At 48.6% G+C, this 17720-nt stretch overlaps 1 protein-coding gene across 1 annotated transcript in view; it reads left to right on the top strand.

Annotated features, from left to right (window-relative positions):
* Mitf (melanocyte inducing transcription factor) overlaps window positions 1-17720 on the top strand; it is a 247749-nt gene that overhangs the window by 91782 nt on the left and 138247 nt on the right. The window contains exon 2 of the mRNA XM_046425473.2: window positions 16346-16595. Coding sequence (XP_046281429.1) covers window positions 16346-16595 — 250 coding nt within the window. The remainder of the gene's footprint in view (window positions 1-16345; window positions 16596-17720) is intronic.

Raw genomic sequence — 17720 nt, 5'->3', positions numbered from 1 at the left:
CCCTCAGCCGAGACTGGATGTCCTGTTGCTGAAGAGCAGGGGTGGCCTCGTAAGCACAGAATGTGGCCCTTGGCCGTGCAGAAGCAGCACCATCCCACGGTGGCTTACTGTACAGAAGCCCCCTCAGGGAAGAAGGTTATGCTCTAGAGTTCTTTCACATGAAAAAGTCTTTCTCGGGGCTTGGACCTTATGATTCCAGGAGAACCTCTGCTTTTATAGAGCCGAGAAGGGTCCACATGATTCACAGGTGAGTCAGGACACCTCCGCCTTCTTGTCACTGAGGGGAGTGGTGTTGGAGAGCTCTGGGACTTTGTTTTCTTAGTTGGAAAACAGCCGCAGGAACACTCGAGCCAAGGTACTGTCGTGCACACTTCTCTCGCAGTCATTGCTTGAACATTCCTTCACTGCAGACGGAGTTAGAGACAGCCTCCTTGTGGACTGTATTTTTATTCTCAGGGTAGATCTTTCTCTCCGGCTGGTTGCGTAAGCATATGAACATCTCTTTAGGAACGTCCGAAGCCGGTTTCCCTGGGGGATCTTAGTCTTTTCTGCATATCCTTTTCGACCTCAGTGGGCTTCTCTGCGTAACAGGAGCAAGCAGCTCTTTCAGAGGGTGCCTGGATATCGCTCTTGCAAGGAGATCTCTTTTTGATAGGAGAAAAGAATTTTAAAAAATCAAGACGAGAGAAAAACACGATCCAGTGGGACTCGAGAGTTATCTCTTCAGGTGGCCACTTGTAACAGACACTTCAGGCGGTCACTTGTGGTCATTGCAAGAGTCCTTCAGTCATGCTGCGACGGTTTCAAGTTAGAACGGTGGGACCAGTTCTTACCCACGCACCCCGCCATGAAAATGAGCTGCGTCGGCCACTGAAAAGCCTCCCCGGAGTACAGCTGCAGGTGCCCTTCCTGAGGAACTAAATGCCATGCTCAGATTACACTGTGCTGACCTCCCTGGCCTAGCGCTCACCCATCCATCCATCGCCCCCACCCACATAGCCCTTGAGCTCTGACCAGACACCAGCCACTGCTGAGGGAGTGAGGCCCAGGAGTCCTGGCCTCTCAGGACGGAAGGCAACAAAGTTAGCAAGTGCAAGATTACAGGTTGGAGTGAGTGCTGTGAAGGAAGCACAAGGCAGAGGGGCTGGCCGGGGAGTCCCTCTGGGGACTGGACACCTCATCTGCAGATGTGGGCCCCGGAGACCTCATCTGCAGAGGCTGACGGAGGAGCCACCGGGGAGGGTTGTGGTGGAGGCCGGGGGCCCAGGTTCCCTGCCCACTCAGCAGGGCCCGTGGGTGCCAGGCACTGAGAACGGCACCCGTCACCCGCTGGGTGAGGGTGCAGACATCTGAGTTGAGGGACCTCGCATGGTGGCAAGGTGTGGGGAGAGGACCCGTGTCGGCCGGGGCAGGTGCTGCCCTGTGGGGCCTCATCCCAAGGCTTTCACTGCTCCAAGCAGGTCCTCTGAGGTCCCCAGTGGAGCCTTGAACAAGCCAAAACCACATCTGACTTCTTGATCCTACAACTTACCTGTTCCGATAAGAGGAGCTGGCATTCTGAACTCTTTTCCTGTCTACCCATGAAGAGACCATTTTCAGAGAAGATATTGTGTGTGCCTGGATCTGTTGCAGTGTTATATCACGTACCAGTGGCTCCCAAATGAGACTCTTGGGAACTCCCTCACCAGGCCTGTGGAGGGTTTCATTCACTCACTTGTTGGGGAAAGAGCTTGACGCTGATGAGCTTAGGATCTGCTCATTTGTTTCAAGGGCAAGGCAAGGGGAAGGCTTCCCAGGGCTTCTGACGGAAGCACAGGTCAGGGAGCCTCAGCTGGGATAGTCTGCAGCTGTCCAGCCTGGGCGGGGCCCCCTGGGCTGTGTGTAGGAGGCGGTCTCGGGCCAGTGGGGCGTCCAGCGCATGGCAGTGCTGGATGGCCACCTTTGTCAGGCTAGTGAGGAGAGGCAGGACTTCCCTGAGAAGACCAATGGCCATTGAAAGAAAAATCAGAAGGAAGTGGTGTGCTTCTCAGGGCAGTAGGACGTTCCCTCCCCTTCAGATAAGAGTTCTGAGATATGATAAAGGGTAGCCGTGCTTTTCTTCAGCTGCATTTTGCACAGGACAGTAGGTAAAACCTCTCATCTCTTTTCTGACCCCTTCAAAATAGAGATGGAGGTTTTCCTCCCCAAAAGATTCTAATTTAGCTTCCCAAGAAAATGTTGGCCATCCCTTGAACGGTTGATATTTTAAAATTCCGTTTTAGGTAAGGTTCGGCTTTTACAGGGTCAGTGAGAATTCTTGGGACTGTGGTTTAGTCAATGCAGTTTAGGGTGGGAGTAGTAATTAAGATTGGAAATTCATCGAAGCACAGGTAATATTTATGTTCAAATTTGTTTTATTATTATTTTTTAATATCATCCCCACCCTTCCCCCCCACATACTATCAATTCTTTGCTTTTAAGTTTAAGCTTTGGGTGAGTGTGTGTGTGTGTGTGTGTGTGTGTGCATCCATCCACACTCACCTGTGTGTACAAACTTGGGGTACATGTGTGGGCAGAGGAAATGGGCACGTGGACTTGTTACACACGGGAGCTCGATGTGTCTTAGAGACACCTGTGGGCTGCTTCTCCCCCCAGGGATGGAGCAGAGACCCAATGGCCATGGTCACTGGTGGTGCGGACACTGGTGGAGTGATTGTGAACACTTGTGCTTGGTCTTCAGAAGGAGGCAGTGTGCACAACACTCCGTGAACTTTGCAGAGGGTGGCAGGTGACATACGGTGTCCCAGAAGAGTCCTAAGGGACACTAGTGCCTTCCGGATCTTCCTCAAATGCCACTATTAATTGAAACATGCCCCTTAAAAGTATTGTTACTTCAACATGCATGTCACTGGTCAGTGGACATCTGCCTTGGGTGGTGGAGAATCGAGAAAAGAGCCAGGCGGTGGCTGGCAGCACTCCCACCACGTGTGCCACGTGGCTGGAATTGATACCACTGGTTTCGTGGTCAACCTTTGAGAGCCCATGGAGGGCACAGATTTTCCCGTGAGTAAGCATGTCATAAATCAGTTTCCACTCTAAAACGTACCCAAGTGCTTTGTAAGTTAATGCAACCTCCAGTAGTGCCCGGGGTGGACAGTCCAGCTGGCTCTTGCAAATCTTGCTGGGATGATTCCATCCTCTTGATTTCCTGCACGTATATGCACTCTCTCAGGACCGTTGCAGTTAATTCTGTCTCCTATCTGGTTCTCAGCAGAGCTGCCAGAGAGAACTTTCTAGAAACTCAATGCTGTGCCCATCGCTCCCCTGCTTACAGCTTCTTGATGGTTTCCTCTTATCTTGGAGCAATATCAGTGCCCTTTCCCTGCCCATGGGGTCTTGTGGGTCTGGCCCTAGATGCTGCTTCGGTCCAGGTACCAAGACGTCCCGCGCTGCGTCCTCCAAACACAGGGCCCTCCTGCTGCCTTCCCACCTGGAGATTCTAACTGTGCTGTTATCCCCTGGAAGACTCTTCCCACCCCAGTGCTGAGATCTCAGCCCAGGTTCCTGCGAGGGAGGCCCTCTGAGTTTTCCACTCGACAGTCATACTCACATTCATACTTTTCGTCTTACCGAGTTATTGAATTGTTTCCCACATTCAGGACTGAAAACTCTGGAAGCGTTTACACAGCGCCTGGGGCATAGCAGGTGTTGCGTAAAAATCTACCAAACCAAAGAATGAATGAAGAAACAAGGAATGAAGACAGTCTGTTTGGCTGATAACACTGGCTGGGTAGTTCCTGTTATGAAGGGGAATTTGAAAGGACAGTTTCGTGGCCCTACGGAATCAGAGTTGGGTGATAGCTCCTGGGGACCGCACTGTTCTCCTCTCATTCAGGTTGGAGATGGGCTCCCAGGCCTGGGCAGGTGGAGGAAGTTGCCCAGGATGCACAGCTAGTCATCCCCAGATGTCCTTGTTCTGACCTTTGAATGGTGGGTAGGGAGAAACACATACCTTCTCACAACTCTGAGAGGCATCTCTGGTGTGCTGCGTCTGTAGGAGCCACATAAATATTTGATAATATTGATGTTGTCATGTCTGCATTTTAAAGGTTTTTTGTTTGTTTGTTTGTTTGTTTTTTTGAGAACATGTATTGCTGTTTTTTCCTCTTGTATACCAGTGCGCCCAGAGTCAGACAGGACGACGGTCTCGGGCTCCACCGACTGGGGGCTGGAGGTGTGTGGGTGCTGAAAGAGGGTGCCCATAGTCAGACGCACCTTGTGTTTTATGGCTACCAGAGCCAGGCAAGGGTGGCCCTCCCTCCTCTCCTGGGGTGTGGGGGTGAGGAATGCTGCCTGTCAGCAGGAGGGCATACCCAGCCTCCCCGCTGCAGAAATGCTCATGCCTAGATGCAGCACGCCAGAGCTGGGTGCTGAATTGATGCCTGGCGTCTCCCAGGTGAGAGGCTGGGGAGCCACCCGCCCTCCCTCCTAGATGCTGTGCGTCCATTAAGTGTTAAAAATTCACCGGCATGTGAAATCACCCCTCCTTTCAAGTTCTTTAATAAAGGGCAGCCCCCCCTCAGGCCTGAACTGGTACCTGAGCTGGGGAGGCTAGCTCAGCCCTCCGCTGTGCTCCGGGGCTGCAGGATGGCTGTCTGGGGGTGCCTGGGTCCTGGAGGAGCCCCCTTTTGCAGGGTGAGGCTGCACTTTTGTCCTGCAGGTACTGTAGGTACTGGATTAAACAGGTCTGCTTTTGCAGACAGACACCAGGCACCGTTCTAGCGTGGAGCTGTGTTTGGATTGGAGTTTCCAGGGCCTTATCAGGAGCCACCCCTAGTGACACAGCCAGTGCCAGAACTAACTTTGACTTTCACTCTTCGCCAAGGGCTTGCAGAACACCTTAAAGGAGAAAAGATGGAGGCGCTTAGATTTCATATGTTCATGCCATGCTCCTTTGAAAGCTTCTACCTGTAAGTCAAGTTTCCTTCTGGAGATAATCCCGGGGCTGCTTTGAAGGAGCGATTGCCTTTTCCTTCTGGGGGAAGGGGGAGTCAGAGGGAATCATAAACACTGGAGCCGACACTCTGGCTGTGGCTGGGATCAGCTGCAGCCATAACTGGAGGGTGGACGTGACATGGGCGGCTACTCATTTGGGGTGGGGGGCGTGGGAGAGTGGAAGTTCTAGCCAGTGTCTTTGCCTTCTTGCATAAGACAGAATATTGATCTTAAATCCATAGATGACAAAAACTGAGTGCTTGAGGCACCTGAGTTAGATTAGAGCTTGATTTCTGATGACAGGCAGACTGCAGCCCAGCTTTGGGCTGAGTAGGAGAGAATTCTCTTCTGGGTACAGCTTGCTGGCAGTGACAGTTCTCAAAACTGTCAAATCCGCTGTAAGCCCTTTGGATTTTGGTCTTCTTCTCTCTCTGTCTCTCTCTCTCTTTTTTTCCCCACCTTGATTATGGAATAGCAATAGTTCTGCATTGATAAACATCTCATTTGTATTTTGGAATATTGATTTTTTTTTGGGGGGGGTTTCTTTGAGGGGAAAGCAAAACATCCAGACATCAGTCTTCTGCCTGGCCTGTAAATGTAGAGCAGGTTTGAAATTGGCAGTTTTAGAGAAATGCTGAAGCAGAGCCATACTAAGTGGGTGACCCCCACCCCCCCACCCCCACACCCCCTTTAGCATTTACTTTCACTATTTGGTGATAAGATTTGAAAACAATGCTCAAGCGGTGTCCCTAAGTGAATAGGCATTCAAGCAAATCGATGTGTGCAAAACCCACCTCTGGGGCTTAATAATTATTCACTCAGCGTTCCTGGGTCATGAGAGAGGTTCTGCTGTAGCCAGGGAGGCCCTGTGCTCAGCAGCTTGTGAAGGTGTGTTTCAAGGCGGCAGGAGTAGTGGAAAAACACTAGATGTGGCAGAACTATTTTTAGCATTTGATTCTTAAAAATAAAACCCCCATCAATGTATGTGTGGGCTAACGTCCATCAGTGTCAGTAGATATGACTTTAAGAGGCCTCCTAAAAGGTAGTTTAAAAAGTGGTTTCTAATTTCTTGTGCTTCTATTTTTGCTGAAGTTGGCTTTTATAGATACTCTTGTCTGTATTTTTTTTTATTCTGTGTCATTAAAACAGTTAATTGCTCATCTCTCTAAAATGACACAGCATTTTGTGAACAAAGTCTATGTAATTAGGCATTTAAAATGTCATCATGCTAGAAATTTTATACATCTCTGCCTTATAAATCAGATAATAGCTGGGGAGATGACGTCTGCTTTTGTGATTCACCTCCTGCAGGAATGTTTTCTAGAACTTAGTACCTTTTTCTCCTTCTTCTTCTTTCTTTTAACATTTCTTTAGTTGCACGATACCTTTACTTTATTTTTATGCAGTGCTGAGGCTCGAACCCAGTGCCTTACATGTGCAAGGTGAGCGCTCTGCCACTGAGCCACAGCCTCAGTGCCCTGAGTACCTTTCTTTAGTACTGATTTTAAGCAAGTTAATGAGTGGTACCGTCAGATGAAACTCGCCCATTCTGAGGCAACATAAAGACAGTAGTAAGGCCAAACCTGAATTCACACCCAAACTCATTCTTAATTCTGATTTTTTCCCCCCAGTTAACTGAAATATTTGCCACAGGAGCATTGCCTCCCGTGGAAACCCCCGAATGCAGTTCCCAGCAAGCGCGTCTCACAGGGCTGTGCTCTGAGCTGTTGCCCATTAACTTTCTGAGCAGGGCCCACTCTGCACATTAATTGTCTGTTTTGTGTTTTCCTCTGGGAAAGCAAAGACACACCGTAGTGGAACGCCCTTTGAAAAACCCTAGGATGTTCAGGCACCTCTTCAGGAACTGAAGCACGTTGTCAAAGGACTCCTCATCTCACTCTTACTGACCACTCAGTCGGGGGCTCCTTCCCGAGCATCTTCCCTGTGGCAACCCGTTTAATTTTCACCACGGCTTTCTGACCCCTGCTCTTCAGAAGGGGGTAGGGTTTGGCCAGGTAAACACTGCTGTCAGTCATAAAGCTAAGAGATGTGGGGTTAGCTTAGCTGCAACCCAGACACCCCAGACCCAGGGCTTATTCTCCTACCTGTTTTATATATATCAAGCACTTTCATTGAAATACTGTGTGAATCCGAATTTCTTCCTCTGCTTTTCTACTGAGTGAATTGCTGCCATCCCCATTCCTCTGAATCATCAACCTGTAACTCAGTTGAGCTTTCAAGGGGACATAACTCCTCTGGACGGTCCAGTTCTTGTCTGTCAGATGGCATCTCCTGAGGCAAGTTCACCACCAATTTTAAGGCAACTGTTTGGGGAAGGAGAAAATCCCTTTTAAATAAAGGTCCATGGGTTGGTTGTGAGATCTGTCCTGGTTTTGGAAATCTTAAGAGTATGTGCGGGACCAGTTCCTCCTAGGGTTAAGGGAACAGGTGGAACCCTGGGGCTGAGTTCCGTCACTGGATGAGGCCAGTTTGCTTCTTGAAAGAAGGGACTCTAAAACTATCATTGGACTCTATGGGGTGGTATACTTGTTAGAAGAGAGACACCAAATTTACTCATTGAACCAATATTTATTTTATGTGACTATGTGCTGGGGATCCATAACCTGATAAAACATGTAAATATCTCTGCCGTCATTGGAGCTGGCTCCACTTGGTTACGAAGGGCCAGGTACATGCCACCTTCTCCCTGCAGGTGGGCCCTCACCCTCATGGTCCACTATGGCCAGATCTAAGGAGACCAAACAGCTAATATTAAAAGATGGGTGTACCACATGACATTTCTCCTTAAACCTCATTGGCAAAACTTAGGAGCAAGTTTCACTCCTGGAAAACTGGGAAATATTGTGCATGGCATTGTACCTAGATAAAATCAGGAGGAAACAGGAAAAGGAGGACTATGGGTGGGCATCCCTAATCTGAAAATATGCAAGCTGAAACTTTTGGGGCACTGACATGATGTCATGAGTGGACAACCCACAAGACCTCTCCGGATAGATGCCGGTAAAAACGCAGGTGCAGTAAAGATATTGTACAAAATTGCCTTCAGGTTCTGTGTGTAAGGTATTCATGAAGCACACATAGATGGCATGTTTAGATTTGGGTCCCCTCCCCAAGATATCTCATTATGCATCTGCACATATTCTAACATTCGAAGCTTCTGAAATCCAAAACACTTCCGGACTTAAACATTTTGGATAAAGGACACTCAGGCTTTGATTATGTGCACCATAGATCTTAGGATAAGATTTCATCATCTTGGTTCAGAAGTACCGATGCTTTCTAAAGTGTCACCAAAGGCAGCCAGGGTGGCCCAGGGCCTATCACGCTGGCCTTTCTGAATCAGCCTCCAGGGTTGCTCTTGGTCATCAGGGCTTCAGGTAGGATTAGACCCAGACGCAGAATATTGTCCAAACACTGCCCCCTTCTCTGTCCTGTGTCCCTTCTTCAGTTTATAGTATGGTTCCTTGTGTTTGTTCTGAGACCCAGAAGATTCCAGACTTACCTTGTATCAGCTTTCCCAGCTGTAGTGTAAAGGGAGCTGCCTTACCCTAGTAGTGGCACCCAGAGACCCAGACTGCCTCTTACTGGGTGTCCCCAGGTCCAGACGCTCCCTGCATGAGTACATCCCTATGACGGGGCATGGCTGCTAATGCTCCTTTCCTGGTCTGGAGGCAGAAGGAGCACCTCACCTGATGAACAGAGACAGGAAGCCCGGTTCCTCTGTCCTCCCTCCCTCCCTCCCTCCCTCCCTTCCTTTCTTCTTCAGGGACACTTGTCCACTGAGCCACCTCCTAAGCCCTATTTTGAATTTTATTTAGAGACAGGGTCTCACTGAGTTGCTTACCACTTCCCCGTTGCTGAGGCTGGCTTTGAACTTGCGATCCTCCTGCCTCAGCCTCCCCAGTGCTGGGATTACAGGCGAGCCCTGGGAAGTCTGGTTCTTTAAGGTGGAATGGACACTTTCCTGAAGAAGTGGGATTGTGTGGGGGCAGGTGTGCGTAATGTGGGCTCACCCTAAGTCCTGCCTGCTCTTGGTAAGGTTGCCTCCTAGGCCCTAAAGGTGCACCTGTTTCCTGCTCTTTCAATCAGAATTTGCACTTTCCTCTGGATTTCAACACAGTGGTAAACCTTGCCTCTTGGTGGGTATGCCCTAGACATGCAGCCCTCAATGGGAACCTGAAGGCTTTGGATCTTCTCCAGGCTGTTACAATGTTTCCTGGCTGCCCCAGGACTCGGGTCATGATCCCAGCAGGGGTAGAGGGGCTTTCTGCAGTTACAAGGTTTCTCGCGATCATTGCACTCATGCAGAATTCTGTCATTAGGTTGTCCCAGTTGGGATTTTATTTTTAAATGCTCTTTGAAGAAATATCGCAGGTGGGGCATCTTGCCATGCTGTAGCAATACACGTACCTCACGGAGGAGAGCTTTTACCAAGCCCTTTAAAACACAGCAGCCGATGAGAACCAGATTCCGTAGTTGGACAGAAGAAGCAGGAATTTGAGAGTGTGGTCTAGCAGAAAGAAGCTTGATTTGGAAGACAGAAGACCTGGGTGTGGGCACAGCGTTCTCCCTGCCTGTCCCTTATAGCAGCGTGGCTCTTGGAGTATGGAGAATGCCAAGCCGCAGTGGGCTGGGGTGGAGACAGTCATGGCCATAAGGTGAGGGGAGGACAGAGTCCATTTCCTTGGCTTAGAGCAGCTCTTGGTGAGACATTGGCATTGTCCTTGGTTGGAGTGCAGAGACTTGGGAAACCGGGGAAGTGACAATCACCAACTTAACATGCAAAAGTAATGAGGACGAAAGCCACCTAGAAGAGCTCATGTGTTAGAGAGGGCACTCCACATGGCTGATCCTCCCTGCCGCTTCCTGGTTTGTCAGGCAAGCCCCCACGTGAATTTTAATTTTATTTATACATTTTATATTGGTGGGTGTGTATATATGTGTATAACCCTGTACAAATGTATTACATGCACCAACATGCACAGAAATGATGACATAAATGTAAAGAAATGTTCTCAGATTTCTTCCTGCACCCCAGGGTACCTTCTTCTTTTCTTCCAGTGCTGGGGAGGGAGCCCAGGGCCTCATGCCTGCTGGGCCAGTGCCTTCCCACTGAGCCACACCACACCCCCCACCCCAGGATGTCATGTTTTGATCCCTCCTTCAGACACTATTGATACATTGGAAGTCTATTAAGGCACCTTGATTTGGATGTAATCATTCATTGAGACTCTTACTTGGACCCACTGATGGTCCAGGTGACGAACAGAGAGAGTCTCCAATAGACACGAGAGTCTCTAATCTCTAGTTTGTATTGACTAGTTGGGGTCTTGGTGTCGGAAATTAAAGATTTCAAATTTCAACCTCCATATGACTGGTGGTTCCTAGTTTTTTAGAATCTTTTCTCTTTTATACAATGAAAGGTAGGACGCCCCTGTGATGGGAGCACCGTTCAGTTCAGGCACCATGATGGTGATGTCTCAAATGCATAGGGGCACCTGTGTCAGAAAGCATGCAGATGTTGGTTGAAGGGGGAAAGGGGAGCAAGATGTGCTATCTTTTCCAAGCCCTTTTATATTCTCTTTATCAGAAAAATAGAGTATGCGTCATGTGAGCTGGTAACGTTTCCAGAAAAAGCTGGAATATTGGCAGATTTTTATTTATTTTCGTGTCATTTAAAACCCAAGTTTGGGGTTGGGGATGTAGCTTGGTGATGACCTGCTTTCCTATCATGTGCAAGACCTTGAGTTCAGTCTCCGGGAGTCACACACACACACACACACACACACGGAATAAAACCCGAGTTTGGTGAGTCCAGGTGTCCTGAAGTTCTCAGGGTTCGACAGTAGACTGTGGTACCTGGTCCCTCCACCGGCTCATACTCCCAGCTGTTGTAAATCCCACAATGAGGGATGATGGTGTCTCCTATTGGTGCTTGCTTCCTCTATCCATGTTGGAAGAGTCACCCTGAATCACCATGGTGGGGACAGTGTGGTACTGAGCATTCTGAAATGGACACCAAGATTGTCACTTTAAAAACCACGTCCATTACGAACTCGATTCCTCCTGTGGAAGCACTTTAGAAACCTTCAGACTGGGTTTTCTCTGGCAGTAAACTGGTTGGGGGCAGTTTCCATAGATCCTGCCATGGGTTCCTGGGCTTATGATAAAGTAGCTGTGCCATAACCGTCAAGATCCGCAGGCAGCATCTGGAGGGATGTTCTTGACTGATTCCGCAGCCCTGTTAGCAGGAGTGAGTGTGCTTCTTACTCCTTCCTGTCTACTCGGCGAGTTTACTTATGCAGAGGACTCCAGGTGCTGGCCAGCCCACGGAGGCTGCACACTTGGGGTGCAGGACAGAGAGCCTCCGGGCTGCAGAATTGGAGATGTGGGCTGGTGTCTCAGCACTCCTGCCAGACAGATCTGGGATCTTGGACGTTTTGCTGTGAGTTTCTACCCAAGGCTGCGTACCAGATAAGATGCAGAGAATTTGTAGATAAGATGCCTCACCTGAACTGAAATCAGAATTCTGCAGGAATGGAACTGGGAGATTTAATTTTAGACACAGCTCTCAGCCGAGGACGTTGCAGCCTTTTGTCCTTGGAAACCCCTGTGGCTTAGCCTTCCTTCGACAGCCTTCCTACCGGGGCCTGAGATTGCTGCGCCTTCTGGTGCCCTGCACTGTGGGTGTAAGAGCCTCCACCCTGTGCTTTCCTGGTCACGAGCACAGTGTGCCCCCGTGTGAGCCGAGGCTGTTTTGGCGCTCTGTCAACCCAATGCTACTGTGGTTACTTTAACTGGGGAAAAAAGCTGGGATTTCTACTTTAGGGCTCATGAGAAATCGCAGCTGAAATCACCTCCTTCCTCCATCCCTGCAAAGCTTTGTCAAGTTCTCAGAATTAAAAAGGGATCATCTGACCTTTAAAAGACATGTCTTCCATGGTCCAAGCCTTTTTTTTTTAATTGCTTCCTGTATCAAAAAGAAGTAGCATGTTCATGGCTTAATATAATTTTTACCACTAATTTTTCCAGTCTCTGAGCTAAGCTTTTTATATCTACTACAAAGCTAAGTCCTCACCACAGTGCCGAGGGGCCAGTATACTGAAAAGCTCTGATTAATAAGGAAAACCCAAGTGCAGAGAGATAGGCGGACAGGGCCTCGGTCACAGTCAGCAGTGGAAGAGCTGTGCCCTGCCCAGGGGGTCGAGGAGGGGGACACAGGAGAGGCCCCACCCTTCCCACAGCCTTTCCGGGTTTAGTGACCAGATTCCTGACCTGGAGAATTGTGACGTGGAGACCAAAGCAGACTTACGTGGTGAATGAAGGGGTATTGGCACACGTCAGGTGAGGGGTGATCAGGGAAGCCGGGGTCTGGGGCATTGTGGAATTTCTGATAGGTTGAGGTTGTTGATAAAGGCAGTGGAATAAATTATTTGGATTTAGGACTATGCCAGCTTATTCAGAGGCCCCGTCCAATATTCCTATACCATCGCAGAGAAGCAGGAGGCGTTGAAGCCTAAAAACCTACACTCAGCAGTAGAGGCAGGAACTCGGTGGCGCTCAGTGGCCACTCCTGGACTCTGCTGCTTTCCAGCCACTGTGCTGAGCCCTTTGCTTTAGCCAGTTAGCTCACGTGACCCTGCAGTGCACTCTGGAGGTGGGTTTTAGAGAAGACCAGAGAGGTTAAGTGGCTCATGGAAAGCAGCACTGCTCAGCACTGAGTGGGCTGGAATCTGAGCCTTGGAGTCCTCCTCGGGTCAGCGTGGAGCAGTTCCCATCCTCAGGGGAGGTGCACGTCCTGCTGCAGCAATTCAGCAAAGTGCCACCAAGGGCCTTTGCCTCTGGGCCCAGCTTTGGTTTCTGAAGGTGAGACGTATGCCTTCCCACGTGGAACCAGATCAGAGCCCAGTCATCAAGGTAATTGACTTGATTTTCAGGCGTCTCAGAATTAGGCAACCAAGGTTTAGAACGTGAGATTAGCAGCCAGGTATTCCCAGCACCTGGCTGAAACTATTTGTTGAATAAATGACCTTTACATAATCTGATTAAGAGGAATCAGACTCATGGAATTAGGATTATGGAGGCAGGGTTCAGATTCATGGGCCCTGGATGGGTTCAGTTCACTCAGAATCAAATGCACTCGGACATCTGTCCTTGTGTGTCATCAGAAGCTTTGGCTCAGCATCCTTGTCACCTGGAACAGCCTCAGCTAAACCACGGCTTTGAGTTTAAAGCACGGGGCTCATTCGTCCCTCTGGTGTGATGATGTGCAGATGTCCTCATGTCTGTTTGTGAGGTGACAATGACAGATTCAGTTATCTCTATAAGGGAGGGACATCTAAAAGATGGAGAGCAACCACCTTGCAGGGTGTGTGTGTGTGTGTGTGTGTGCAGTGAACTGACTAATGCTTCCTTGGCACTTTTTTTTTAAATCCTGAAAAATTTGTCAACACTGTCAATTAGCTGAGCTACAAAATATACTTGCTTTATTTTCTTTCATGGAGTTTCCATATATTTGTACGGGCTCTTGCATAGATGTTCATCTTTCCTCTGAGGAGAATATTTGAGAACGGGATTTAAGTAACATTGTTGACTTTCAAGTATGCAGGCTTAATATGGTTTGTAACTAGCAATTTTAATTTGTCTCCGGAATGCTCTACTGTTAATTGAAAGGATTTTCCTCCCCGTATCACAGCCAATGACTTGTCCTGGGCAGCTAATTAGTGCGATTATTCCACAGCTGCATTTGCTACTACACAAAGGTTTGCTCCTGTTTCTATCAAAAGGATCAGCCTCCCTGGGAATGTTGGGACCTGACAGGCTTTGAATAGTAAGACTACTTTTTTATTTTTTTTTAATTTTTAAATACCTCTCCCTTCTTTTCTCAGCTTAGGAGAGTACATTGAGCTTTGAACATGTACATACTCAATGGAGGGAAAATACATTTTCTTCTGATGCTCTTTTGGTAGGGCCTCAGCCAGTGACTGGGTTATTTTAAGTGAGTAGAACAGCCCAGGAGCATTCTTATGATGCAGATGGGTGCATGATATTAAAGTAATAAACATACTTGTGGCTTAGGAAAGGCAGGGAAGGAAAGAGGGTATAAATCTTTGGGATGCTATAGACTTCCAGGAAAACAGTGTATTGGCCACAATCCCCTTGTCCCCTCTGTGATGGATCCAAGGTCCTTTCTTCCTCCAAATGATGACTTTGGTCTTCACATTCTTAAATAAGTGTCTACTGACATATATTTTGCTACTGAACAAAATATTATGGCTTAATAGTTTAGAGGATAAAAATGAAAGAAAAATAAATTGACCTGCAGTTCCCTTCTCAGCCTGGTCACCATGACTGTCCGTCACATTCCTGGCGGTCACTGTGTGTGTGTGTGTGTGTGTACACACTCAAGCACACATCATGGTTCCTCTAGATCAGGGTGCCCATGCACGCCTGAGTCCTGCTTTCTAATTTACTCTTTATCACATGTATTTCCTACTTTGCTCTGTAGTTGGGCAGTTTTTTAAAAATAAGCCGTGTTTTTTTTTACTTCATGTGTTAGGGTTTACTCATCCTTGGATTCCAGGGCACATCTAGGCAATTTGGCAGAGTGTGCGTTTGTAAAGAGCTCTATAGTGTCAGCTTCCCATTTACTTAAGGAAAACTGTCTGGCGACGAGCTCCCTGACTCTAATTGAAGGAGCAATGGTGGAGCTTCTTGATGACCTTTGGTCCTCTCCTTGAAGGTTTGTAGTATTCACCAGCAATGGCCCCCAGAACAATATCCGCACACTTTTTCTTGTGGTGAACATTTAAAACTTTGGCTCTTACCTCAAGGGCTGTTTCCACCTGTGTTTCTAACCATATCTCATCGCCTAGATTCAGTCCCATCAGCAAATGTCCCTGCACTATCTGGGAACGCCGCAGGAGGTAGCTCGGCAGGACCCCATCACCATCGGCTGGCCCGCTTGTCCTGTGGTGTAAATTGGCAAACTGGGGGTAGCACGTCTACCGTGACATTTTTCGGGACACCTGCTCACCCTGCAGCACGTTCTGCCTCCTGCGGAGTCTGAAACTTCTGCCTTTGCGACTTCCCAGGGGGTCAGTGACATCGAGGCCTCAGCCGGCCCTTGGTGAGAAGGCAAAGGCAGTGCTGGGGTTTGTACCCAGGCAGGGAAGAGCAAGCACTGACACGTCCCCAGACGAGCTGACCTGAGGTGAATAGTCACTCCATCATTTCCCAAGTTTTAAATGAATGCCCTAAACAGAGGTGTTGGAATACATAGTTAGATTTCCCACATGGGGTAACAGCAACAGTAGACGTTCAGGGAGGCAGTGCTCCAAGGAACCCATTGTACCAAGGGATCTGTGTGTGTTGTTTTATTTAATCCCTCAGAGTCCCCAGGAGGCAGGGCCTGGAGTATGATCGATGAAGGGGACGTGAGCAGGCCAAGTACAGCCCCTGCAGGACGGCCAGCGCCCTCCGCTCCGATGCACCCTCTACTCCAGGGGCAGTGACTAAGGCAGAGACAGGCGTGACCACTCGCCAGTGTCACAGAGCTATCAAGACAAGGCAGCTACAGACCCAAAGTGGGAAACTTGGGGTGGGGTCTTTAATTCTTAGGGCGAGAGTTTAACATGTTCAATAATTTCGACTCAGGGAGCCCCGGACCATTAGTAGCAGGACACACAGAGCACAGAAAGCAGTGGACACACCAAGAAAGAGCAGAAGAAAAGGGGCCCCGAGGAAGCTGTGACAAGAACGGGGCGCGGCTCCTCCTCCCGTGCCCTCTTGGGGTCGAGCTCAGGGGTGATGTTCTCGTCCACCTGCTTCTTTCATTAACTATCAGAGAGCTGTTTCCCCACGATAAAGCTCGTCTTTCCTTGAATAGTTCCTTCTTAGTAAGCATGTTAGACATCCTCAAGGTATTTTGAAGGCATCTCTGAGTAGTTGGCTAGATTCTATTATTTAAAAAAGCAAAGCAAGCAATTTGTGTCTGAATCTGGGGTCTGGGGTGCCATCAAGATGCATGGCTCCTTGGAAATGCATATGGCGGCACTATATTTGGTGGAATGAAGGGTGTGCGGTATAAAATGTCAAAAAAAAAATTAATCAGCTCCATAGAAATGCCTAGATGCAATCAAGCCGACTTATTTTAATTCGACTACTGATGACTCAAATCCTGTCACCTCTTGATTTTCAATTATGTGGAGTACCGTCGTTGTCGTCGTAGGGCTTGATTATATTCGCGCAGACTCATTTTGTAATGTGGTGCCATTTAGGACACCCCAAAATGCAAACAAGGGGTCTCATTAGGAAACTAAGTGCCGTGTGCCTTTTGGTCTCCCCACAGCAGTTCTGCGGAGCATCCCGGGGCCTCCAAGCCTCCAATAAGCTCGTCCAGTATGACATCACGCATCTTGCTACGCCAGCAGCTCATGCGTGAACAGATGCAGGAGCAGGAGCGCAGAGAGCAGCAGCAAAAGCTGCAGGCGGCCCAGTTCCTGCAGCAGAGAGTGCCCGCGAGCCAGACACCAGCCATCAACGTCAGCGCGCCCACGGCCCTTCCCTCTGCCACCCAGGTGCCCATGGAAGTCCTCAAGGTACGTGCGCGTCACGCTTGCGGAGGGACCCAGGCCTCCTCCTTTTGCCGCTTTCTGGATTTTTTATTTCTCAGATTTTATCCGATCATCAAAGTGGTACTTGTAAGTGTCACCTCTGTGGGTTCCGACATGCCTTTGTCTTTCAAAAGAAGGGTGACCCTGACAGGGACCCTCCATAGACAGCATTGCAGCAGGAGTCCCAGGTAGGAGCAGGTGTTTCTTAGAAGAACCTCCTCCCCGTCTTTCTCTGGGGAAAGTTTCAAATCCTAAACGTCATCTGAACCGGGCATCATCTAATAACTTGCTCCTTCTTCTTAGATACGGACGTTCTACGGCATACTGCAGTTTTCTTTTTCATTTAGTCACGTTCGTTGGCTGTCGAAACTCTTAGGAAGGGTCTGCGGGTCCAAAGTGGTGGGCGAGCTTTCGGCTCCATAATAGCCAGGCTGTGTAATCCTTTTACTGAACTGAGTCCTCTGCTTTGGGTCTCTTTGATTTCTTGCTAGAGTAGAGACGGCAGGAGCTCGTTAGCCTCATTCTGTCGGGGACATAGAGCTTCCTAATTACTCAGGAAAGTTGTAACAAGTCTAAGAATAGTTTGCATCTCCCATGTGTCTTCCACCTCCCGTGGGGAGACACCCCTCCCTTCATGATAAACATTTCAATTTTTTAGGATGATGGGTTCAGGCTAAGTTAAAAAGAAAACCGGCAGCGGAACTTCCTTACTTTCTAATTTTTACCCGCCGCCCCCCCATTCACCTAATTGATTCTTTCTGAAGAGTCCCAAGTGTTACTGTTCAACAAACAATGTGAACTTTACGCACCGGTGATTCACTGTTGGTCTTTGGGTTCATTCGTGGAAGCAGAAGCAGCAATCTCTGTGTTTAAAGTTTACTCTTAAAGCAAACAGAGCGATGATGTGGTGTAATCAGGAAGCCACAGGTGATCCTTCCCAGGAGGGACCAAAAGGATTCTTCAACACCAACTTTAAAGTCTGTTTATTTTTTATTTGCAGAGTCTTTTAAAATGCTGTGACAGTAGTGGAATTTATTTTTTATTTTATTTTATTTTTTTTGTGAATTTCTTGATAGAGAAGTCAACTGAAACTTTCTTAGGGCCCAAAGG

This window comes from Marmota monax, unplaced genomic scaffold (genome assembly GCF_021218885.2).
Source record: "Marmota monax isolate L192 unplaced genomic scaffold, Marmota_monax_Labrador192_F-V1.1 WCK01_AAM20220418_F8-fsc00028, whole genome shotgun sequence".
Classification (NCBI taxonomy): Eukaryota; Metazoa; Chordata; class Mammalia; order Rodentia; family Sciuridae; genus Marmota; species Marmota monax.
The sequence above is the reverse complement of the archived record's forward strand: the minus strand, read 5'-3'. Positions and strand labels throughout refer to the sequence as shown.